The sequence below is a fragment of the Pieris brassicae genome, chromosome 7 (genome assembly GCF_905147105.1).
Source record: "Pieris brassicae chromosome 7, ilPieBrab1.1, whole genome shotgun sequence".
Taxonomy (NCBI): domain Eukaryota; kingdom Metazoa; phylum Arthropoda; class Insecta; order Lepidoptera; family Pieridae; genus Pieris; species Pieris brassicae.
Window position 1 is genome coordinate 5,510,473 of NC_059671.1, and position 25,548 is coordinate 5,536,020.

Here is a 25,548-nt window from a genome sequence, read left to right on the forward strand (position 1 = left end):
TTCATAAAACTAGCTTTCAATAAAATTAATTAATTCCTAAAATTAATTAATTTTATTTAACAATATCTCTCTAACAAACTCTTGTGTTTATATAGAACAACATATTTCATTATATAGAACAGGTGGTGAAATACGGCAACGAGCTCGGCGATTAATTTTAAAATTTGTTTTTTTTAGCATTTCGGATGTTGAAAATGGCGGTCAGACATGACAATACATATTTTTGACGTCTGCTATTTAATATAGGTCAGCCAACAGGTACATTTTCACCTTAACTTACCTATTTAAATATACTTTGCATTATATGTTATCAGAACTTAAAAATGGTTCCAAATACTGCACATCCATAAAAAAATCTTCATCGGAAGAGGAAGACGCAGTAATTATGATAAGCCTTTCTCGATCTTCTATTTTTATAACATATTCACAAGATTCCGCCATTCATCGATCCCTATTTGAGATAAAGTATTTTCTATACAAAACCATTTTAGCTTATCATAGGCTTCTCGATTCTTTTGCATACGCTCTAAATACTTGAATGTGTGTATCTTTGTCATGTCGCTTCATTAAAATAGTCCTATTTGATTGGCACTTCACGTATTGGAATCCGATGTCTTTTAAAATAAGTCAGAAGACAAATAAGATTGTTATTTTTCGATTATATTTAAACTGAAATTTATTTATGTTAAGTACCTTAATAATTCTCTTCCTCCATTGAAATTGATTTCCTCCCGTAAAATTTCATGACAGTGGGTTTTTTTTCGTATAGTATAAAACTCGTTATCTTGTTTCTGATCAATTCTACATTTAAACTATCCAAGTTTTTTTGCCACCTTTTTACCGGGCGTATTAAATACGCCTCTGTTAGATCTGACTTCAGCAAAAAATCGTCTTATGTTATTATTAGAATAATATAAATAAACCAAAGTTTAGTATACATAATATAATACACACGAAAAATGCAATAAACCAAAGTGTCAAGACGTCTCATTCCAACTAACCAGTCAACGCTTGCGCATGGCTGAATATCGATGATCTCGGTGATATCGGTAATCTTTAATAAACATTGAAAACAATATTTCTTGCTTACGATCGAAAAGGTTTCTTTGACATTTTCACCACTTTTTAAAGGAAATTTGAAGCCAAATCAAAAACAATTCCTTAAAAAATTCAGTTAAGAGATGACATTTCTTTTTGTTGCCATATGAAAATCGCTTTTTTTGCCATCAGATCCTGATATATGTAGACCTATAGTTCTAAACCCTTAACTACCTATAGTTCTTAACCCTGTACTAGAAATATGTAACGATAGACTAAAATAAATAATAGAGGAAACAGTCGCGAGCGCTGAGGTTTACTAAACAAAGCAAAAACAGACCGCGATAGTTACCCATTGGTTGTTACAAGTAAAGATTCGCTAAAACTTAGAAGCCAGTTTAACATTTTAATGTGTAGTTTAGATCCTCGCATCTTGTTAACACGCAGTACTCCACGCTGTCGAACGTCCACATAAATAACTATTCAGCTTTAGGAGTACCCCAAGGGTCAATACTTGGCCCATTATTATTTAATGCTTATTTATATGGTATAACATATTGTTTTCACTTTTCTAAACGTCTTATGTTCGCGGATGACAAAAAAATACTTAAGAATAAAATCCATAGATAACTGTGATCAAATTCAACATGATCTTAATAGGCTAAAAATATATTACAAACAAAATGAATCTCGTCCAAATTCCCCTTAATAAAATTATTGCCTCAGTGTTGTAAAACCACAGAATATGAATGATTGTAAAGAAGAACAGCACTACACTTATTCACAACACTAAAGATCAAAGGTTTCCTTCCAATCGTAAATGTCAAAATTCCAAATCAGTAAATAGAAAATTGGTACGAGGTACCGAATTAAAATCTTTTAAATGTGTCTTTTAAATATGCAACTTTTTAAATAATACCTATCTACAATATTATTTGAAATTAAATAGTGGTAATTTTTCGCACCAAATCCATATTTGTAAAAGTGTTCAATTTTAAATATAAATGTACCAATCTATTGCTCGTATCTTTTTCCAATAAAATACTAAATATCTTCCTCATTTTCGAATATTTACTTCTTCTTAAAATTATACAATTTATCATATAAATTTTTTGTGTTAAGTGGTACCTATATAGTGTCCTTGTAAGTTTAAATCCTTGGAAAATGTCCCTGGGCGTAACCTCGTATCGGGGTTGAAGGCTGTGCTAAGTGAAAATGTTATTTTTCTTATACTTTTAAAAAGTAGTAATTAAAAAAATAATAAATAATGGCAGAAGATGAAGTGCTTTTCGACGATGTGTATGAACTTTGCGAAATCATTGGCAAGTAAGTAACATTTTGAAAATGGAATATATAATAATTTGTTTTCGTAATTTAGAGTGGTAGCAAATATATTTAGGGGTTCTTTTAGGTATACTTTTTGCAAAGAAAATATTAAATATGAATATTTCTACATACATTTTAAGTAATTTTGTGCTATTTTTATTAAAAATAAAAGGTCAGAAAAATATTTTGATCAACAAATGTACTTCAATACTTTAATATATTTTTGTTATTATAACTTATAGGTTAAACTTTCAATAATCTAATGACCCTTTCAGTCTTAAATTTTTGTTTAAAATTATTATTAACATTATGACATCAACTGATATAATAAATTAATATAATAAAAAATGAGTCCAGTAATAAACTTTTATAATAACTCCACATTTATTAATATTTCAATCACAGGGGTCCATTCAGTCTTGTTAGACGTTGTGTGCACAGACAAACCGCTCAGCAATTTGCAGTGAAGATTGTTGATGTTGCCCGTTTTACAGCAAGCCCCGGATTGAGCACAGCAGGTTAAAATTTTACTATTAATGGTTCATAATGTGCCTTATGTAGAGTAATGAATATTAGTTGATACTATATTTCATAATCTTTGCTAAATTTGATCAAATCCATCACTTAGCTATAATTCAATAAATTGTCACTGGAAATGGAATTGTGTTGTAACACTGTATATGTTTTGTATTAGAAATGTATGCATATATGGTATACTGTATGTATTAGAGAATTAAATTCAGTTTTAGGGTACCAAATTAAGAAACTTAGTATAAAGGCATTTTTCTTATTTGTCCCCTTGTGATGTACACAAAATTGACATCAAGCCAAGGCTATTTTTAAAATTGAAATAACTTACATTATTATTCTTATAGATACAACTGTTTAAATAATACATATATATATATATACACACATAAGCATAATGTAATATACATAAGCAATTAAATAGATAGGGCTTTTTCTGTTTGTAAAAAAAATCAGTTTGCTGTACAGTTTTATTCTTATATCCTTGATTGAATAAACTTCAAGTGCTTACTAATGGGATTATATTGAATAATCACATTAAACAAGACTTTGTTATGTTATGAAACTCAATTAAATTTAGACTCAGTTTTAAGATTATCTTTACTATGTAAAGGATTCTTTACACAAAACATTTTATACTTAAAACAGAGCTCTGTTTCAAGTATAAAATCCTACAAATTCATAGCAAGAGTACCTAGCTATTAGGGAGACTTATAATAATTACAGATCTTAAATTTTAACTGTTATTGGATAATTGCAAAATTATTCAGTTTTCGAGTATCTCCTTTCAGACCTGTTTTTAAAGGAAAACAAACTGTACAACAAGGCATTTATGTCAATCAAAGATGTTGATAATTTAAGTTTGTTGTAAACTACAATATTTTTGCAGATTTGAAGCGAGAGGCAACAATATGCCACATGTTGAAGCATCCACACATTGTGGAACTCCTAGAAACCTACAGCTCTGAAGGAATGCTCTATATGGTGTTTGAGTAGTGAGTACCATACACTTGCATTCTATAATAAAAAATTTTCAATTAACATTTATGTTAATTCCCAAATAATAATATTAGTAATTATAATTTATGCAAACTATTTTGGAATTGAATAGTAAATACTAAAAAAATATTGGATTTTATTCACATATTTCCTTAAGATCTTTTGTAATATAATGTGTACCAATGTCCCAATGTTTAGCAAGCACATGTGTACATAGATTTTTTTACATAGGTGTTAAAATAAAGTCTATAATTGGACATATGTTTTCAGTATGGATGGATCAGATCTGTGTTTTGAGGTGGTCCGAAGAGCAACTGCTGGATTTGTCTACAGTGAGGCAGTTGCATGGTAAATTCCTTGAACTCTAACTTTGTTGTCTCTCATATTACACACATCTGACTGACCCTAGATTTGCATTCATTTATTCTACAGGTCTTGGATATAAGAATGTGCCGACGACCATTACAATATTTCCTAGTACATTTTTGGATTTCACTATCATTCATTCTAATTATTTATGCATATACTCATTATTTCTAGTTTATGCAACTGCTTTCAATTAAAAAAACAATAATAATAATCCAGTGGCTTGACAGCGCTGTAATAGTCTTGATCCGTGTAATTGCCCATTTGCTATCATAGCTATGTTAAAAAGAAAATTCAAATAGTCCATGGTATATATTGCTCACACAATGTATATAAACGGCCAAAATTGCTATTTAATTATTTTTGTTCGTTCGTTCGTTCGTTATTTTTGTTCATTATTTTATAGTTAAGATAAGGATAAGTGGAAGAAAGTGGTCGAGGCTTATGCCGCCAATTTAAACATGTGATATACATGTTTTTACCTTACTAATATGTTTATGAACAGTTTGTAGCTGAAAGAATGAGTAAAGAAACATATTTTTTATGTTCGATTTTTGAGATATTGGACATTTTCAAAATTAAAAAAAAAACACCCTTTGCCACTCTTTTGTGACAAGACTCCAAAAAGTATTTAATCTGTTTTTTGAATAATATCTTTTAATTATTTCCAGCCATTACATGCGTCAGATCCTTGAAGCCTTGCGCTACTGTCATGAAAATGACATAGTCCATCGTGATGTTAGGCCGCACTGTGTGCTACTCGCTGGAAGAGACAACTGTGCTCCAGTTAAACTTGGTGGGTTCGGCGTCGCTGCCCAACTGCCCACGCCTACTGCCCATCGAGCTCCGCCAGGTGAGAATACTAATCTGGCAGCCTTACCCTATAATTATAGAGAGTTTAATGTTGAGCTTTCATACCATGCAATTCTCAGTTTACGCCATCAAAGATTTAGCTATCCTAGTTACTGGATTCTGTACTTTGTTATAAAGCGCTTTTCATATTAGCCAATAGAAGCAATTTCCTGAGTTACTCTGTTGAGTACTACAATACATAAGTTATCAAATCGAATAGCTAAATGAAAAAAAACCTTATTAAGGTATACTTGATAAAAAAATATATGTTTAAATTTACAAACAGAGTTTAATAAACTTTTGGTTTACAAGTATGCCGAGTTTTGTACTAGAAAATTGTCGCATATAACGTTGATATGGGTTTTATTAGTAAAAAACGCGGTTTGACGGATTCTGTATTATGCAGAACTGGTGATGGACAATCGGCCCCTAGTGGGTCCCATGGGCCAAGCTTATCTCAAATCAGACGAGTATGGTAAGAGTGGAACTGTTTTGTGCCCTAACTGCATGGACATTGTGTGCAAATTTCATTGGCACATAACACTTTTCGGACTTAGTAATCGCCCAAGTACATTATGTATATAGATGTTTTCATATTTTATTTTTTATTGCCCTTAACATAACAAAACTAAAAGTTCAAAAAAACCTAAACCTTTAACCATATTGTTATTCGTAACCATAACGTATATCTGGTTATGAATATGATATGTCCTACAGTTCTGGCTAAGTTGTATTAGTTCCAGGTTTAAAATTTAGTGCCTTCTTGTACCCGGTTTTTAATTTTTTATACAAAAAAACCGTACTTTACCAATTTTAATAGTATATATGTGTATTGAAACATATTTCATGTTATGATAGTAGGTACCCGTATATAAATTAATTACAATACAGTACTACTATATTTTTAATGTCTTGGGTGGTTATATATGTCTCGGACGTCCGCTCATTTCATGTCTTTCTAAGGCAGACTTAACGACACTGCGCACATCTTTTTTTTAATAAATTATCTTTTTCGCCCGATTTCATTTCACATTTTTAACGATAACGTTCGTTTACTTTTCGAATTGGTACATTTAATTTCATTTATACGGCGCAATGTTATCGCACGATTACACAAATCTATATCTAGAAAGATGCTTCTTTGAAATTAAAACTGTACGAAACATAGGCACGAACACGCTTTCATTTTGGTTGATCCCATTGAAGATAAACGCTTTTAACGTGTAGATATCTGATTATCAGTAGGCTATGGTAGGCAAACGTATGGTTATAGTATTTACTCCATGATAACGACTTTGTGAGCCAATTTCATATGTAGAATGCTATTGAATTCTCTTAAAATCGTTGTTACGTAATGATTTTTTCAATTAAAAAATAATTATAAAGGATTTGTATTTCTTACTAGCGATAATGCCTTGTTAATACGATTTTTATTATCTTGTTTTTCAGTGTCAAAAAATAAATTTCATATGCTTTTTAACACGACATATATGTATTTTTTTTTGTTAATTTTATTTGCTGTTTTATATTATTGAACATATTTTATTCACAAAAACAAGGATTTAAGTTAATATCATCATAAAAACCAAATAATTATAAATATATGTTTAAACACTACTAAATAAATTAAATTACTAAACTAAATATTACGCATCTATCACACTTGCACCCTTTTATCACTAAATCAATACAAGAAAAACAGTTTATATCAAAATTAAATACCTATTTTAAAGTGATACGTCCGGTCCTAATATCCATAATTCCAAGTTGCTACGTTTCGTAAGAAGAGGTTGCCGAAAATCAACGACTCCTAGCGGCGACTGCTATAGGATATAGATGCCGGGCAATAATAGTTTATATTTAATATTTAATAAAAATATAATTCCTAGGTCGCATTGGTACTCCTCACTATATGGCGCCAGAAGTTGTGTCAAGCCAGTTGTATGGCAAACCTGTGGATGTATGGGCCGCTGGTATACTTCTCCATGTCTTACTGGTCGGATATCTGCCCTTCACTGGAACAAGGGAACGATTGTTTGAAGCTATATGCCGTGGGAGATTGAGAGTGAGTATTATGAGTTTTTGACATATAACAGAGATTTTATATATGGACCTGTATTTATCCTGTTTTACTAAACACAAAGTAATTTTTTTTTATTTACGCTTATAATATTTTATGAATAAGATCGAAAATGATAAACTATTTTTTTATCAAATCTCTCATTAAAATATCAAATATCGGTGTTAGAGGTTTTTTGTATTGACCACTTTTTATGTAATTACTACCAAGCGAGTTAGCTTAATACTTAAGTCGTATCTACACTACTGTTAGCTTGCGCCACCTAAGAATGCAATGATAATATGAACAATTAATTGAAGCGCCATCTATGTTTTCACATCGGTCGGATCTAATACAACAGTAACAGTTGTTTAAAGCGCCATCTTTGTGCGGGCGCTGGTACTAATACAACTTAACAAGAATATTTTTATACAGCGTGCTAAAACATAATTTGCTTGAAAATAAATTCCTATTCTGCATTTTCTATAATGTTTTGAAGTCACTGTATTATTTTTACAGTTTGATGCACCCCTTTGGGAGGACATAAGTGATGCAGCCAAAGATCTTGTTCAACGCATGTTAACTGTTGACCACACTCAGAGGATCAATATACAAGAAGTTCTTAACCATCGGTGGATAAGGGTAACTACTATATATAATATGGTTATAGCTTTACTCATTAAACGGTAAAACACCGCCTTTATCGGGGAAGGCGTGGACCTGTACGTCGCACTTCGCTCGCTCCAGTGAGCTTCCTTCCTTTCCTTCAGGCGATTGATCACCCCGCGACGGCCCAAGCTGAGGTCCGAGCCTCACAGCAGACAGGCTTGCGCTAGTCAATGCGCGCCAAAACAATCTGAGCTGTATCTGTAAAGGCCCTTAAAGCCAACAGCGAGATTCATATAAAAAGATGTGTTGAATGATAGTTATTTTTACCCTTATTTATGTATTTTCTTTCCTAAAACAAGTATTTTAGGGTATTTGTATACGTATTAAACATGCTGGTTTTCTTTGCCTGGCATTAATTATGTACATGTACACACGGGTCAGTCAGAGATAGAATTCACGACCTCGGGGCCTACCATGAGCTCTTATTGCCAGCCTATTGACAACCTACAACTGAGATGCATCGCTAATTCGTACCATGACATCGAAAAAACGAGACAGTTTAGGTTCCCACGTGACCTTAGCGGTATTCAGATTTCGTTCGTTCAATTTGTATGAAGATTCGTACCATAACCGCGCGGCTGAGCCGAAATTTGACAGTTGCGCCTTCCAACTATGACAGAATAAGCGATTCTAAAAAAGTTACTTTTTGTTCAACTTTTTTGTCTCGAACGTGTCCAAATAATAATTAAGAACTTCGTAGATGTCGAGTTTAGAATTTGCTATAGATGAACGAATTTGATTCTTTGAAAATTCAGTGGAATTACAAATAATTGCACAAACTATGTTCAATAATATTTATTTAATTAATTAGGCAGGTTTGACAAAATCATAATTTCCCAATAAATAATATTTTATTTATATTGTCCGCCCGCATTGGTTCCGTGTATTTTACCAAATTGTCTTGCAACTTCTTCAACGATTATTTCATGTATTAAAATATAGCATAATTTTTGACATACCTTCATAAGGATTCTGTGTTATAGGTAAATAATGCAAAAATAGCCGCCGCCTGGTTTCATTTTACAATAAATAAGAATGCTATCACAAGTATTTGTTTTAATTAATATTTTCCGCATTATGTTCATGAATTGTATTATTCTACTCTGCTTTTTAAATAGGTATTTTTAACATTTATAATAGGTAAATAATAAGATGTCTTCAAGCAATGTTCAATTGGATATAAACATATATTCATATTGTCTCTCAATTCAGCGAGTCTCAGGTTAAGCTGCAAAGAAAATATAATATATATTATATTAATTAGTTAACGTATAAACTAATTTCCTACAATTTGAAGGAATTCATTTTTATTATATTACTGTAATATCTTTTGCAAAGGAATAGGTATATCAGAAATACCTTCCATATAGGTATTTATTTTTATAAAAACATCTAAGTTTCAAAACTTACATAGAAACCTCAAACAAAATTATCGTTCGTTCATTCGGTCTTGCGATGCAAATACGTTTCAGCTTATAGGAGGTCATAGTGCTATTGACTTTAGGTACCTAAACTCAACTGCATCTCAACTGGATTGTTTTAAGAAATTTCATGGTAGGCCCCCTCAAGCTTAAAATGCATGCCTATACACGTACCTATAGTCTGCAAAGTTCTAGTTTTCAGTAACTTATAATTATAGGACCGCGACAAGCAAAACCGCATCCACCTTGCAGCCACAGTTGAAGAGCTGAAGAAATTCAACAGTCGACGACGATTGAGGGCTGCGACTCTCGCCGCTGCATCAGTAGAAGATGAAGAGGAGGAAGAACAGCCGTCGAGAAGACAGGTGCTACTAGAAGAGGCCAATGCAGCAGGTATATTAAAAAAAAATACAATGTCGCTACAACCCTCTTGGCCTCAGATTTTAGTATCTGTTTCGTAAATAAATTAATGTTTTTTGCCTGTTTTTGTTTTGAACCTATATTTTGTACTTGTATTTGTCCCTAACACATGCCGTTTACTTGATCCAGCGCAAGTCTGTTGATGTTTTCCTTCACCGAATTACTTTACTTTACTATTAATTACTTTTATTAAAAAAACAGTCCATTGGTGCACAGCCGCATTTGAGTCTACGACCTCATGAATGAGTCACTACTCAATTTTATGGGACACTTCAACCACTAAGTTAACGTATATTTTGAAAGTTTTGCGTCCATTTCTTTGGTCCATTTGGTCAAAAGTTTATTTATTCAATGCTACCAACACTAGGTTTTCGGATTAGGATTTCGAAATAATAATAAAAAATAGATTTTTTTTGTCAAATTCTTGACGATATCAAAGTGGAATGGACGGTCGAAAAAAACCAGACGACTCATTATCTTTCAATATCGATGTTTATAAGTGTACGTTTCCAATAGGATGATATTGATTTCGATTTTATACTAATACATTATAGATCACGTAGATAATTAACTGAACATCAGATATCTGTCAAAAATTCTCAAAAAATTTCAGCCTCTAGACGCAATATGTTGCTCTACTAAGAAGATTTAGACCACACTTGGCAATTCTGCCATAGCAACGTAAAAAAATATTTTCACACAGATTTTCACTAACTCATTAGTCAGCGTAAGTGGAATAGACTTCCAAAATGACGGGCTCTCACGTGCCATAATGTAATAATCGCTTTAAATAGCTACGTTTGTTTTCTGACGACGTTCGTAACAATTAAGGTATGTTTGCAATGTAAAAAAAATATGCAATGCGATTATTGTACTTTTATAATATTCTTGTGAGAAAACTGTATGGAGAATTTTCACTCAGGTATGTTGAGTCCAATAGACAAATCTCTACGATAAATTTTTGAATGGAAAACTGAAAGATACTTGATGAAAGTTCACGCAAAGATTTTGGTAATTGCAGTTAAATGTATTTGTTTCAGCGGTCAATCTGTTAGTTGAATCCCTGGATGATGTGGCTGTACTGCAGGATGGCCCTGTGGTCATGGACCCTGATCTTTTTCATAGCGTGCTCGACGATCTGCAGTTACGCGCTTTGTTAGAGGTATTTAAATTGCTCTAGAATAAAGGACTCACTATGCATTATATATTATGTATATATATATATCTGTCCCGAGCTGCGCGCCCTGTTATTAGCTCTTGGCAGCTATTGTAGAGGACGCAACAGCCGTAGAAATTACTAACAAATTTAAAACACTTGCTTTACGGTACTCTTACTTTTCCTGAAACTAAAAAAATATTTCTTATTAAAACAGGTCTATGACCGCATAGCGTGTACGGTAGTGGTCACGAGCGGTCGTGCGCCCGCAGCCGAAGGCCGAGCACGTGCACGCGCCGCGTTGGACGCCGCTTCCCGCCCACGTGCCGCAACCGCTCCCGCCGGCGCTGCACCCGCTACTGCAGCCGCTATACACGAGTTGCGACGGGTACTGGCTTCTCCATATGTCAAGGTATTGTAAAAGTTACATTCATAGTAAAACACTCGGAAGAAATAAATTTTATTGTATTATCAAAAGATACGCTTTCGTTTATCTTGGCTTCAATTTTTCGGGTTGTTCTTATGACTAGTGAAATAAGGGCAGCTGATAAAAACATATTCCTATTTATTTCAATATTTTGTATGGAAAATCTTAGTTTTGTAACATCAGAGACGCTGTGAAATTTGTCGAACGAAATGAATTACGAGTCATTCACAACACTCGTTTTATATGTCAAATAATGGAAGTCAAGTTTCTGAGAGTAATATTATACACATAACATTAATATCACAATATTATACCTTACGTTATTTCAAATATATTTTCATGTAGTAACACATCTACTAACTAGATGGCGCTAAGTGTAAACTTAGAAAAACTAAATTTAATTTCGAAAATCTTTTACTTAGAAAATCTATTTTTTTACTAAATCGTATATATTTTTTTGGGTCACGTCTTGTCTTCAATTTTATATATTTCCCTTATGGCAGATTTTAATCACTTAAGGCTAAAGTCTTATTTTGATACACATTTATGTCTTTTTACGGCAAATGTAGACAAATTATTTCATTCAAGATCGCAGCCTGCATTGTATTTAAAACCAGAAGCTTCTGTATAGCCAGAGTTCGTCAGCGTAATTTTTATGTCAAAGTACGATAAAAAAGTGCCATTTCAATTGTATACATAGTAAGAATTAAAATATTAATTGTCAAAGGCTTTAAAAAATATTACAATTTAAAACGTCTCAGGATTAGAATTGCAAGAACGGCAACTTATTATTAATAAGTTCCAGTTGTTACGTCATAATTTATCCCTGTTAAGTTCGTAAAGTGTCAACCCTCTTTAAGTTAAGGGTTAGTGGATTCGCCCTAAACAAAATTCCATTGTAATTGGTGATATTATTGCTGTATTGAAGCTCGTAATTCAAAATTATAAGCTATTATGAATATAATACTATGGATCGAATATTTGACACGGTAAATTGTTTTATTACTCTCATCTTCTTCTTCGTTACACCTAAAAGTCTAAGTCAGATAAATGAGGATTTACTTCTAACAGTGTGGTTTTAATTAACAGGGCCAGGGGTCCGATCAGGTCTCTATGAAATTCAGTTGTGGTTTTAAACTAGTTTCATAAAATCTCTCATATTTTTAGCTCCTATTTAATAAGTATTTTAATGAAAGTCATATACAAATTCTCACAACAGGTCGCATCAATAATCAAAGCTCAAAGTCAATTTCACAACAATAGATCGTCTTCACGAAATACTTGCTACAACTTCAATTTAACGAAATAGGATCAAGACGGCGGCATTATTTGTATCTGATTAGATGTTCGTCGTGTAACTAGGTCCCAACTAAATTACGAACTAGTGTAGCGAACTTGGTTTATGTTACTGCTGCTCCGAATTCTTCCATTGGTCTATCATCTTCATCATCAAACACTCAGGGATGATGTAGCATTCTCATGGTACATGATTCGTACGTTCGTACATACATACATAATATTTGATTATTTATTTTGTAGACGATGATCTCAAATTATGTGGCGACCGCCACATTTGTCTGTCTTCGCTCTGGTTTTAATATAACCTTTTTAGAAATTAAATTAAATTTGCCAATTTGACTAATTTAATTACGTCGTTAATGATTTTAGTGAGTGTTTGTGCGTATGTTGGTCTATGTGATTTTACATAAAGCCAAAGGATTTGCTATAATAAGTCTAACTTTTCAAGAATATATCGAGGTATTTGTTTTTTATTTATTGTTAAAAAATTGTGTATCAAACCACCGAACCTTTGTTTGTAATTTAAAACCATAAAAACAATTTTATATATCTTAAATCTATTTGCGGGCTGCTTGTATATATGTTTATCTATACATATATTAATTTATTCTTATATACTTAGTATGGCCATAAATACTGTTACAATTGAAAATGAATAAAATATTACATTTTAAATTAGAATCTGTCATTTTTATATCGTTCATTGGGTTTTCTCATTTTGGCGCCAATACATTGTATAATATTTTGCGATGTTAAAATGGAGTGTAATAAAGAGAACCAAATCGCTGTGATCGCATTACACAAAGAAGGTATGGAGCCAAATGCAATTTTTAAAACTACATACGCTTGGTATTAGTATGTTTGTGTACCGGGCTATTAATAGGTGCATCGAGACCTCTGTTTGTGACAGAAAAAGATCTGGCCGTCCACGTAGCGTTTGTACGAAAAAGGTGATCAAAGCAGTAAGGGGAATAATTCTAAGAAATCCTGTCCGAAACCAAAGATTTTATCTCGGGAGTTGAAGATAACAAATAGAATCATGTCGCGTATTTTAAAAGACGACTTAAGATTTGTAGCCTATAAGAGACGTACTAGTCATTTATTAATTGATATTTAAAAAAAGAATACGTTGGTAAAACCGAAACAACTACTGAAGCGGTACGCAAAGGGAGGTCACGGAAAATTTTTGTTTACGGATGAGTTTTTTTTTACAATTGAGCAACATTTTAACCAATAATATGACCGTATTTATGCTCAAAGCTCTAAGGTAGCTTCCAAGTAGTGGACAGAGTGCAGTGTGGACACTATGCGACTTGTGATGGTTTGGTGGCGTATTAGAGTATATTCTATTCTATGAAAGAGTGACTGAGCCATACTTTTTTTAGAAAAGGTATCAAAACATTGGCACAAGTGTATCAAAATACCATTTTTGAGAAGGTAGTTAAGCCCCTTAACAACACCATGTTCAATTACCAAGAATGGTCCTTCCAACAAGACTCGGCGCCGGGTCATAAAGTTCGGTCAACGCAGTCATTTTGGACTTCATCAGAGCTGTAGAGTGGCCGTAGTCTAGTCCCTATCTTAATCCGCTGGATTATGATTTATGGTCAGTTTCAGAGAGTACAGCTTGAACTAAACGCTATTATCATTTCGGGTCCCTAACACAATCCGTTCGATTGGCAGTGAAGAATTTTCCCATGGAAAGAGTGAGTGCTTCTAATTATATCTGGCCTCAACGTTTAAAGGACTGTATTGCAGCCAAGGTTGACTACTCCTTTATATTTTAAATTGTTTTATATTTATGTATTAAATCTACACCCTCTGTCTTTGCCAATGAGTAGGGATGTCTATTGATTCAAATTTATTGACGTGGAATAAGTGATACCTGTATTTTAAATTCCATAATAAACATATTTTTTAAACTAATACACAGTAAAAGTAATAAATGTTATTTGCCGTAGATTTTTTTGTTTTGTTTTTGTATTTATGGCTAGACCAGGTATGTTAAATGTCTTAACTTATCAACCACGAAGAGCTTTGGTTTTGGTTATGTCCTTTGTCTCTCAGTTAGTGTTTCTAAATAAAAAACCGAAACTAAAAAAAAAAATTGCAAGCATAGCCACCTGTGTATAATAAAATGTTCAAAGATTCCAAACAAACCTGACTCAAATAATAAAATAAATATTTATCGTTCATTATTAGTAAAGAAAGTAGTACGTTCAGATATACTATATAGAAGAAAAAAAAACCCGCTCAATCAGCCGTATATAGAAATAGGCATGCAAATGTCATAATGTTTATCATAATCTATAATATAAAAATGAATTGCAAAATGTGTTGGTAAGCCCATAACTCTACAATGCCTGGACGAATTGTACTAATTTTTTTTTTAATGTTCGTTGAAGTCTAAGGATGGTTTTTACGGCGAGAAAAATTCGAATAATTTCCGGGAAAACCCTAAAACAGCCCTTTTCTTTTTCCCATACAAACGTTTTGTAAATAAAACGTAGATTCAATTTGAACTTTATTGCTATTCTATAAAGTTCATATTAAATTACAAGCACTCACTGTTGTCTAAGCAATGTAGGTGTGTTCCTAACGTCAAAGAGTCTATTTGCACTTTATTATCGCTGCACAAAGTTCAAATTAAATCATATCTATCAAAACAGTGTGCCTGTTTGCGGAGCGGGATTTTGACGCGTTCCGAAACTCAACAAAAGTGACAATATCGCGATCCCGACCAAATTTAATAGTCAAAAATTGTAATAGCTATAGATCATTAGTACTGATTTTTTTTTTGGTTGGCTTCGCGATATTATTTATTTTATTTTAGTTTCGGCATGCGACGATTTCACGTCATTACATCTGTCAAACAAATCGCGTTAAAAAAGGGTTTAATTTTTGAATTATTAATTTAATATCCCTATCTGTGCAAAATTATTTAAATACATACGTACTAATAGGAAAATATCCCAGTCAGGGTTATTTAGTGGGTCACAGAAGAGTGGCCAAAGTTCGTGGAAGCGAAGATACTTTGGTCACCCGAGCTGAACCTCAGGGCGATGTGCCCTATCATCAGGGTGACGGTTCTGTTTAGGAGAATTTTTTGCGCCGACTGTAAGATTGGTAGGAACAAAAAACTGCCACATTTTAAATCTTTTTGACAGAACGAATTCTGTCGGGTCCGCTAGTGTCATAGTAATACGAACAGTTATTTATAATTATTGTCAAAACTTATGGTCTTAATCAGTGTTTCCTAACCATTTTACCATGCCCCACACAAGCCTTACTATGTACCGAATTTACTTATTTTAATATGTTTTCCTAATTTTAAACAAATATTATTGTCTTTTGTTAACATAGCTTTTACACATTGAAAGAAAACACTTTTTTACCGGATTGAAGCTTTTCTTTAATTCGTTCTTTCAATTTTAAACAATTTTAATAAATTTTCGAATAGCCTCCCTTAACAGTCAACCCACTCGGAAGCACTTGTCTAATTTCTCTCCTACGCTATAAAGGCACCTTGCCTATGAAAGCAGCATTTCAAATCGTCAGTCTTTCATTATGTAGCATAATAGCTTATACGGATTCATGGCTTCATAACTTGGCTCAACATTTATCACAATGTTGCACGGGTTGAGAAATTAAATTAAACTTACTGTCATAACACTACCGATTTGTGATTCGGCTCACATATAAGGCTTTGTCCTCAACCTTTGTAAATAAAGGCGGGCAATATCTAAGTGTAAATTTATTTATACATTCACGCCTTTGTCTCGAAAGGCAGAGACCACGAATCTCCACTTGCTACGTTCACTTTCGTGTCATTCATGATGTTCGTGATTTTGATCTGTTATTTCTCTAGTACGTCCTGGATTTTGTCCGGCTATGACAATGCCTACATGACCCTAACCATGCACGGTTACTTTGAATATTCTACTCGTAAGGCGTTCATCCTCCGTTCTACATGGCAAACCAACTTCGAATTCCCTTTCGTATCCTTGTACGTTCTCTTTTTTACTACACTGCTAAAGACGCAAGAAAAGAGCGTACCAATTCGTAAAAAGCCGGCAATACGCTGCAGCGCCTTCTGGCATTGCATAGGGTGGGCTATCACTAAACATCAGGTAAGTCTATTGCCAGTTTGCTTCCTAACTATAAAAATAGTTCTATAAAAAAAACTAAATTCATTCAAAAGGATTTAATATCGACATTACCTTTTATAACTAAAAAACTTAGTTCTCAAAACTCTTCAAATGCCTATTTCTTTAATTAACTTAATCCTAAATAATAGTTAGCGAAATACCCAAGAGAAATTTGAAAATATTTTATTTAAATGGCTGTTACTCGCGAACTCTTAAAATACAATATGTGATCTCAACTTACAATAAAGCATCCTACACCATTTACTATAATTTTGCTTTAGTGGTTGCCAACGATGGTTTCGTTGCCAACCACAACCAAAAATGGTTTGCTCTAAAGCAAAAAAATCTATTTCATATTATTACTCAAATACTAGATCACCCGGTGAACTTCTTATCTCCTAGGACCAGGTTTTTACCAATACCAACGAATTGTATTGAAAAATTAAATATAATAGTTATTTTTTGTTATATATCGTACATGTGTCTCACTGTTTAAAACTTCCCTAAACTTCCACAAATATTTCAAGATCAGAATTAGCCAAATCCGTCCAGCTATTACCGAGTTTTATCGATACAAACGAACAGCAATTCATTGTTATGTATATTCAGGTACAAGATAAAATACGTGGACGATGTTAATCTCGTGGTAACATATTTATTCTCTCGTTTTCTCGTAAAAGAAAAAAACTTAATTCAGCACGGAGTCTGTCACACTGTGGAATATTCAAGAGATGGCGCAAAAACTTCAGTAACTGTCACATACAGTGGACTCGTTGAGTGTTCGTGAAAAATGAATACGTTCGGTATAACTTTGTTTTATGCACTAGGATCGTTATTACGTTTTCATACTTTATACAATGTACGTATTGATAGAATTTTCTTTAGTATGGAAGATGCGGAATGAATACGTTTCATAGACTTTATACATAACATTGGCTTTGTTTTATTAGTAGTTATTGCTACGAGGGGATTGTTGAATTTACAATTTTCCAGCTTTTTTAAGTGAATTAGTACTGAAGTATTGGATATAAACTGAGGCTTAACAGTACCGATAGTTATTATTATTTCATTGACTTGAATTTGTGTGACTAACTTCTGCCTGATACCCATTTGTATGCTTCCGGAGTAAATTAAATGAAAAATTTATTGTCGGCTCTAGAATAAAATAACATTTGGAGACACCAGTCCATGCGAAGGTGTTTCTGGTCGTCGGTTAAAGAATGGAGAATCCAACTGGAACAAAGCTTCCTGACACCTAAATGTTCGTGTAATATTTTTGAACTTGTCTCATACCAATGCCTAGGCTTGTCCGTATCTGCTGATAGGTCACTCTCCTATCTTCCTCTATCATGCGTCGCACAGCACTGATGTTATCTTCAGTAGTCGCTGTTAAAGAACGTCCCTCACGCGGATGATCATTGAGATTGCTACGTCCACGCTTAAACTCGTTAAACGAATTGTAAATAGTAGCACGCCGATGGAGCTTCATTAAGAAATGCTAATCGCAGCCTATCATAGCTTTGTTGTTGAGTATGCCCACAACAAAAGTCATAATAAATCATTGACCGGAACTTTTCTCGCGTTAGGTTCATTTTCACGTGTAACAAGAGTTTTAGATTTGCCGCCAATTCACAAAAACAAATGACGAATGAATGCAATATACTACATTGGGTTACCAACGAGTTATAAAATTGAAATTCAAAAAAGTTTTCATTAGCAATTTTTCTAACTGGCCAGTTCTAAACAATTTTTCAGTGTTACCCACGTATTACAACAATTAATGTTTAACTATGACAATTATTCTTAAATCTCACCTAAAGATAAAAATACATTTGAAGTTCACTTATATCGCCTCCGCAATTATATCCTTTAATTTAAATATCTACAAGTTTTTGATAACAATAAAAATCACAAAATAATCTGAACCTCATCCGCCATTCAATCACGCGTCATTCCGATGTGTCGTCTATCAACTTCTACAGACAACTTATACAAGCGAAGCGCGTCAAATTCGAATTAATGAAATGTCATTTCATTACATATATTTATCCTATGCAGCCTATAAACCTCCGAACGGCTATTATTAGGCCTTTAAAAACCATACACCACATTAGCATTGCAAATTTTTAATTGCCACTTGCGTTGAAACCAACTCTGATTAATTTAAAACTCGCTTAAAATTCGTTGGGCACCGACCTCTGATAGGGATTTTTTGCAGAATTAGCGTATAATCCTCAACGTCCACTCATTAATCAGACTAATGACTTGCCCTAACGTGGTTTTAACGTGTGATAACTGGCGACTTTTAGTCAAAGATAAAATACAGATTGAGTTGTGCAACTTTTCTTCGGTTTTTGGTATTCCATCCTCCATATTATCGCAGTTTCTTAAACACATCATGGCTGATATTTTTAAGTGTTGCCTCCGATTGTATTGTATATAAAACCTCCTTAGTCGACGCATTTTATACTGAGTCGTCGGGTAATAAATGTCACTGACTGTAGGAATGTGTACAAAATGCAACCCATTATGTATAGTATATATGTACTAGCTAAGTAGCTATCAGCGCACGCACATCGACTCCTGATTAGTCGTTACAAGTAAGGTTGTTTTTATATAAATATAAGATTTTTTGTTACGACACTCATTACATTACTTACGTTAATTACGTTACACAACACGCACAATGGAGACTTTATTTTCTAACGTGTTTTTGAAGGAATTAATTGGTGACATTTATCTTACAACTTAAAAACATTTATTTTTAGATTGCGAATTTTTTTCCTATTTACACTTAGCTTATCGATCCTCCCTATCCCGTTATCACTATGCAGCTATACAATTCTAAAGCACATCACTACACCTTTCCATAAGACCTGTAAGTGCGAGCGAGACAGACAGATAAATATGATTTATGCCCCTAAGCCTCAGTTAATGCATCGAATATAGGCTTTCGTGCTCTTCGATGTTTTTCAAATCAGTTACTAATAGTTATTGTGCTTTTAATACTATAACATCTATAGAAGCAAGATTCGTACTTTTAGTTAACTCTGAATTCGAGTTATGAGCGAAATTCTTAATAAATCTAAACATGTATAAATGTATGGACTATCAATACATGTCCTTCTAACCTTAAGTCCAAGCAAAAGCTGTTTAAATTATAAAATATTTGGACGTTCATTTTCCGCAGTTTTCAATTTCAGTCTAGTGTTTGCCATAATAGATAATAGATGCTTTTGAATGGAATGGACTCGCAAATCTAATTTTATTGAATGGTATTCCGTGGTCGTTAGTTTGAATTGTGTTTAATAGGGTCTTGCTAGTATATTGAGCAGTGTTGGCCTAGTGGCTTCAGCTTGCGACTCTCATCCCTGAGATTGTAGGTTCGATCGCCGGCTGTGCACCAATGGATTTTCTTTCTATGTGCGCATTTAACATTGGCTCGAACGGTGAAGGAAAACATCGTGAGGAAACCGGCTTGCCTTAGACCCAAAAAGTCGACGGTGTGTGTCAGACACAGGAGGCTGAACACCTACTTGCCTATTCAATTCACAATAGATCATGAAACACATACAGAAATCTGAGGCCCACACCTAAAAGGTTTTTTTTGCAAGAATATAAGGCAATGATGTTTTCGACGTGCATTCCGTGCACACAAAAATTGATCATAATTAAATTAAAAAGAGGCAACTGGCGGCCTTATCGCTTTCGAGCGTTCTCTTCCAGGCAACCACTGTGAGAAGACAAAAAAATGTATTAAATTAGTATTAGGTAGGTTTAATTATTTAAATTTAGATAAAACTTTATATTTAGTATTGTTTTATTATCTTTATATAGTATATTTAAAAAGTTTACAGTTATTACGTAGTACGTATTAGGTATCATTCATATTTATTAGTTACTTGGGTACATCTAAATGGAACTGTATTAAAAATATCCTTGGATATACATAAAAATAATGCTACAATAAATCGTTGTAATACTCTTTGGTGGAATACGAAAATTTCATGTTTCAGTCGCTTCAGGTGAAACAAATGATGAACATCTGCGACCCGAAACGAAAAGCTCTCGAAAAATAGAAAATCACAAACGCTCTTTATATTTGACGATTTCCATGTTTTCAGTACTGCGAATTCAGTAAAAGTGAAAATAGAATTTTTTTATGATCATGCGATTACAATACTGAAATAAGATCTAAAACGAATGTTTGAAAGGACATAAGACGATGTATAAAGTCTATTCTCAATCTATCAAAGTCAAATCATTTATGTCTAATAAAGACACTTTTGAAATTCAAAATTACAAATAAAAAATATATATTTTTTTAACTCGTTGCCACTTCCTAAACGTAGTTATATACGGAGTAGAATGGGCTACAACTCCATACTTTTTTAAAATAGTTTTACAATATTAAAAAAGTAAGGAATAAGGAATATTATGACACTATTTGGTCAATATATTATTGAAGCCTTGTTGTATGTACAAAAAAATATAAACGATTTTAAAACAAATGGTGACTTTCAACAGTATAATACCCGAAATAGAACTAATTTGAGTGTACGACGAACCTTCAAGGCTCCAGAAGATAAACCACTCCTTATATGGAAATTGTATTTGTTTTTACAACAAACTCCCAAGGAAAATTAGAGAATTTTCACTAAATCAATAAAGCTTTTTATAAATTTGACGAATACTTAAATGATCCTAATCTTTGGGATTGATTTGCTCCAGTGCAAACAATGTGTATGTCTCAATACTTGGCGATTAAAAAGAGTGGCGGAAAGTTTCTTGCCAGTTCTTACCCCTCTACCCCCTTGACTTGCGAATTGGTAGTAAATGTAAATTTACAATAAACATTAATTTTTTTTTGACGTTCATAAGTGTACTTGTTTACCTTTTTGAATAAAGGTATTTTAAGTTTACATGTTAAAACACTACTATACTAAAATAAAATTGGCGCATGGTGTTATAAAAGACAATGCAGCAGATAACGATATTATTATGTAGTGCTCACGTATTTACATATATTGCAACTAAAGATTTTACATTATTCTTTATAAAAAAAAATAATTAAATTAACATATGTTGAGACAGTGTGTCAGTTTGTGTCTCGTCAACGTTGATTTCTTTAAAAAACAAGAAAAATAAATGCAAATATAAACATATATAACTAGATAAGCAAGCAGTTGATTTTGTCCTGATTGATCCTATGGAGCAGGATCAAGTGTCTAGAATATATTTGAAGGCGGAGAATTATTTTAAATTTGTCTTTTTGTAGGTACGACACCGAAAAGCCTTGCTAACACATACGTGTACAATGTACATAGACAATTTATTTTCTTTTTATGAATAGCAAACAAACAAAAATTAGATTTTTTTTCCTTATAATATAGTCGGATGACACATGAAGATCATACTACACTCAGTATTAAAGTCTACTTAATAATTCAAGCCGTACATTTGTTTCGAGATACTAATACAAATTAAATTCTGGTATAACAGGAGACAGGGTAAATGCAATTAGGGCCCACTAACCGAACAATATGGGCCATGTCTCAGTTGATTCAATTTTAAACTTAGCATATGGTTGACTAGCTTACTGTACGTACGAAAATAAAGTGTTGTTGGAAGTACGTATTATTTATTGTTGTAATAGTGATGACTCCATTATAAAGTATTATTTTTATCCTTTTATCCAATTACTGTGTGAACTAATAATTTTTAATTGAATTGTTTGCTATAACTTAGCGTTTTGTTGATTTATATTTATGTACGGTTCCTGGGTCAACTTTAAATAATAGAGATTTATTGATTTACTCTATATTTACCACTCGCGTATAGAATATGAGCGAAATAATGACGTGCTAATTGCTATGTACCGAATGAATACAATTTAACAGTCAAAGAGAGTGCCTACGTCTGGCTATGCTCTCGGGGTGGAACTCCGATGATTTAGTTAATCGCTATTAAACGAATAACTGTATGAATAAGAGAGTGCCTGCATCGGGCTATACTCTCGGGACGTAACTCCGATGATTTAGTTAATCGCTATGAAACGAATAACTGTATGTAGAAGAGAGTGCCCGCGTCGGGCTATACTCTCGGGACGTAACTCCGATGATTTAGTTAATCGCTATGAAACGAATAACTGTATGTAGAAGAGAGTGTCCGCGTCGGGCTATACTCTCGGGACGTAACTCCGATGATTTAGTTAATCGCTATGAAACGAATAACTGTATGTAGAAGAGTGTGCCCGCGTCGGGCTATACTCTCGGGACGTAACTCCGATGATTTAGTTAATCGCTATGAAACGAATAACTGTATGAAGAGAGTGCCTGCGTCGGGCTATACTCTCGGGACGTAACTCCGATGATTTAGTTAATCGCTATGAAACGAATAACTGTATGAAGAGAGTGCCTGCGTCGGGCTATACTCTCGGGACGTAACTCCGATGATTTAGTTAATCGCTATGAAACGAATAACTGTATGAAGAGAGTGCCTGCGTCGGGCTATACTCTCGGGACGTAACTCCGATGATTTAGTTAATCGCTATGAAACGAATAACTGTATGAAGAGAGTGCCTGCGTCGGGCTATACTCTCGGGACGTAACTCCAATGATTTGGGAAATCGTTACACTTATAAGTGATCGAAATGTACAGCCATAGCACGTACAAACATAGGAAATCGTCATGCTTGTAAATGAGCAAAATGTGCGAGCCTTGGCACGTACATACTCCCCCAGGCAAAAAGTGAAAGATGAATATGTAGTGCTTTACTAGATGAATCCATTATATGCTTAACTTAAGGAAATGTTTAACAGTCTCTAAACTTATGTTAACACTTCTTATACTATTCCACGGCACTATCACTAACACTAAGAAATATTGGAGTCCGGTCCCGGGTGGGTCTCCCTGACGCCACTGCGAAAGCGGCTGCTGATTCAGCTTATGCTACACCTACTGCTCCGTGACGTCTCTTGATCTTTATATGATCGTAATGTCCTATCCACTACCTGTCTTGAGCACATTCTGAGAACTATCATGAGCTTAAAAAGTACATTACTGTTTTGTTGAATGAAACCATGACCTAGGTTAAATATGATTGTTATAAAATGCAACCGTACATCGGTAATTTCATATCTACATAATATTATTCATTGAATCTATTAGCAAGCCGACATGGCAACCCATAGAGCAGCAAACGCAACTTGGTTGTAAAGTAAGCGGAGAAGATAAATCACATCGCGTTAATGTGGGTATCAAGAGAATGAAATGCTTACAAGTCAAGCAAGAAACAGAACTTAATCAAAACTTGTCTTCGGCCATGTCTTCTAAGAATAATAAAAACTTAAATCGCAGCTTAGTATTCTCTAAACCTTTGTTGGAAGCACCGAGTGAGCAAAATGTACAGCCTTGGCTCGTACAATTTATATAATATATGTTTTAAAAGTGCTAATATTTATATAATTTTATAGTTACATATTTAATTTCAAAACACTAAATTCTAAAACCGTAAATAAAAAATTAAAAAAAATTAGGTTAAATTAAAATACCGTTATTTTAACTTAAAGTACCATCATGATTTTTTATGACTTAGGTCCATTCTTTATTAGAAGACTTCTTGTATCTATATTGTATTGGGTCACTTAAAACATTTTAAACAATTTCACAAACACCTGAACCTAAAGATATTCTGTTCATGTTTATCACAACATTCCGGGCTACTGAAATTTAACCCAGATTGGTTTCTACTATCAATTCAATCAGTCCCGTTTTCAACCAATATTGAGGATACTGTACGATATTCCTTTATTGACTCCTAATTTGGTCTATTTCGGAAAGGACTTCGGTAATAACGGGAGGTGTAAAGTGAAATTGAGATTGTAACGAAACTTAATAACGAAACTATACAAGGTACACTCTAAGAGGATATTATACGAGTATATCGTAACACAATTTCTGGATGGTTTAAGGACTGGAATTTAATAGACAACTTTAAATAATAATTAATTATAAATTATAACAAAACTGTAGCAACAAAGAAATGATACCTTATTATAAGATCTAAGTCAGTAAATACTTAGTTTCGTTAATTTTATACATACATTTATTTCAATTGCTCAGATGACCGTTATAGGTGTTGTAAGTGAACTTTTAAGATGAAACTTGACGGAATAAATACTCGTTTAATTAACAATTATTATATGAATTTAGTCTTATTTATTTTAAATTAAAATTGTTGCTCAGTTCTGTGCTTTACAGCCAGCGCGATCACGACTGATTCTATGTTAGTCAACGATTTTTTTATAGTTTTCTACCAATAATTATATTATTGTGTAATTTAAGTTACATTATAGTCAGTAATTAGTATTCATCTATAATGCGCGTGTTATTTTGTATTGTCGCTTCCATTATAGGGTAAGTTATTAATTAAATGTCGTGGTCATGTCAAAATGTGGAGCGAACTTTCAGATAGGAACGAAATGATTAAGAATCAGTTCTGTATTGAAGTACGAGTAAACTAGTAAAGTTTACCGAAATATTGGTTCCAATAAATTTAGTTTGCGGAATAAAACGAAGTGACGCTAGTAAACATTGATTTTTTTTACAAGCAAGAAGGTGACTCACTTTCTGCGTTTGACTCACGATCTTTGGTTTTATTACCTTCAAGAAAAATCCACTGCCACAGCCAGTGTTTGAACACACGACTGAGAAGCACACAACGAGTCTAATAATTCGATACCTATATATGTGAATACATGTGTTTACGGATTTTATAATTTCAAGTTGCAAACGCGTGAGAATACAAAGATCTCTAATCGAACAATCGAGTCAGTGTT

General features: G+C 33.2%; 1 protein-coding gene across 5 annotated transcripts in view; it reads left to right on the plus strand.

The window, feature by feature from the left end:
- The first annotated feature begins 1,917 nt into the window (after positions 1–1,917).
- LOC123712300 (peripheral plasma membrane protein CASK) overlaps positions 1,918–25,548 on the plus strand; it is a 205,970-nt gene continuing 182,339 nt past the window's right edge. For 2 of the 5 annotated variants that reach the window (XM_045665319.1, XM_045665318.1), the window contains exons 1-11: positions 1,919–2,364; positions 2,770–2,882; positions 3,782–3,887; positions 4,162–4,239; positions 4,929–5,110; positions 5,516–5,584; positions 6,999–7,174; positions 7,688–7,810; positions 9,477–9,651; positions 10,719–10,840; positions 11,052–11,246. In XM_045665319.1, the coding sequence (XP_045521275.1) occupies positions 2,306–2,364; positions 2,770–2,882; positions 3,782–3,887; positions 4,162–4,239; positions 4,929–5,110; positions 5,516–5,584; positions 6,999–7,174; positions 7,688–7,810; positions 9,477–9,651; positions 10,719–10,840; positions 11,052–11,246 (1,398 nt within the window). In that variant the 5' untranslated portion in view covers positions 1,919–2,305. Of the gene's footprint in view, positions 2,365–2,769; positions 2,883–3,781; positions 3,888–4,161; positions 4,240–4,928; positions 5,111–5,515; positions 5,585–6,998; positions 7,175–7,687; positions 7,811–9,476; positions 9,652–10,718; positions 10,841–11,051; positions 11,247–25,548 lie in introns of all 5 variants that reach the window. The other 3 variants (XM_045665317.1, XM_045665322.1, XM_045665320.1) reach the window with 3 other exon arrangements.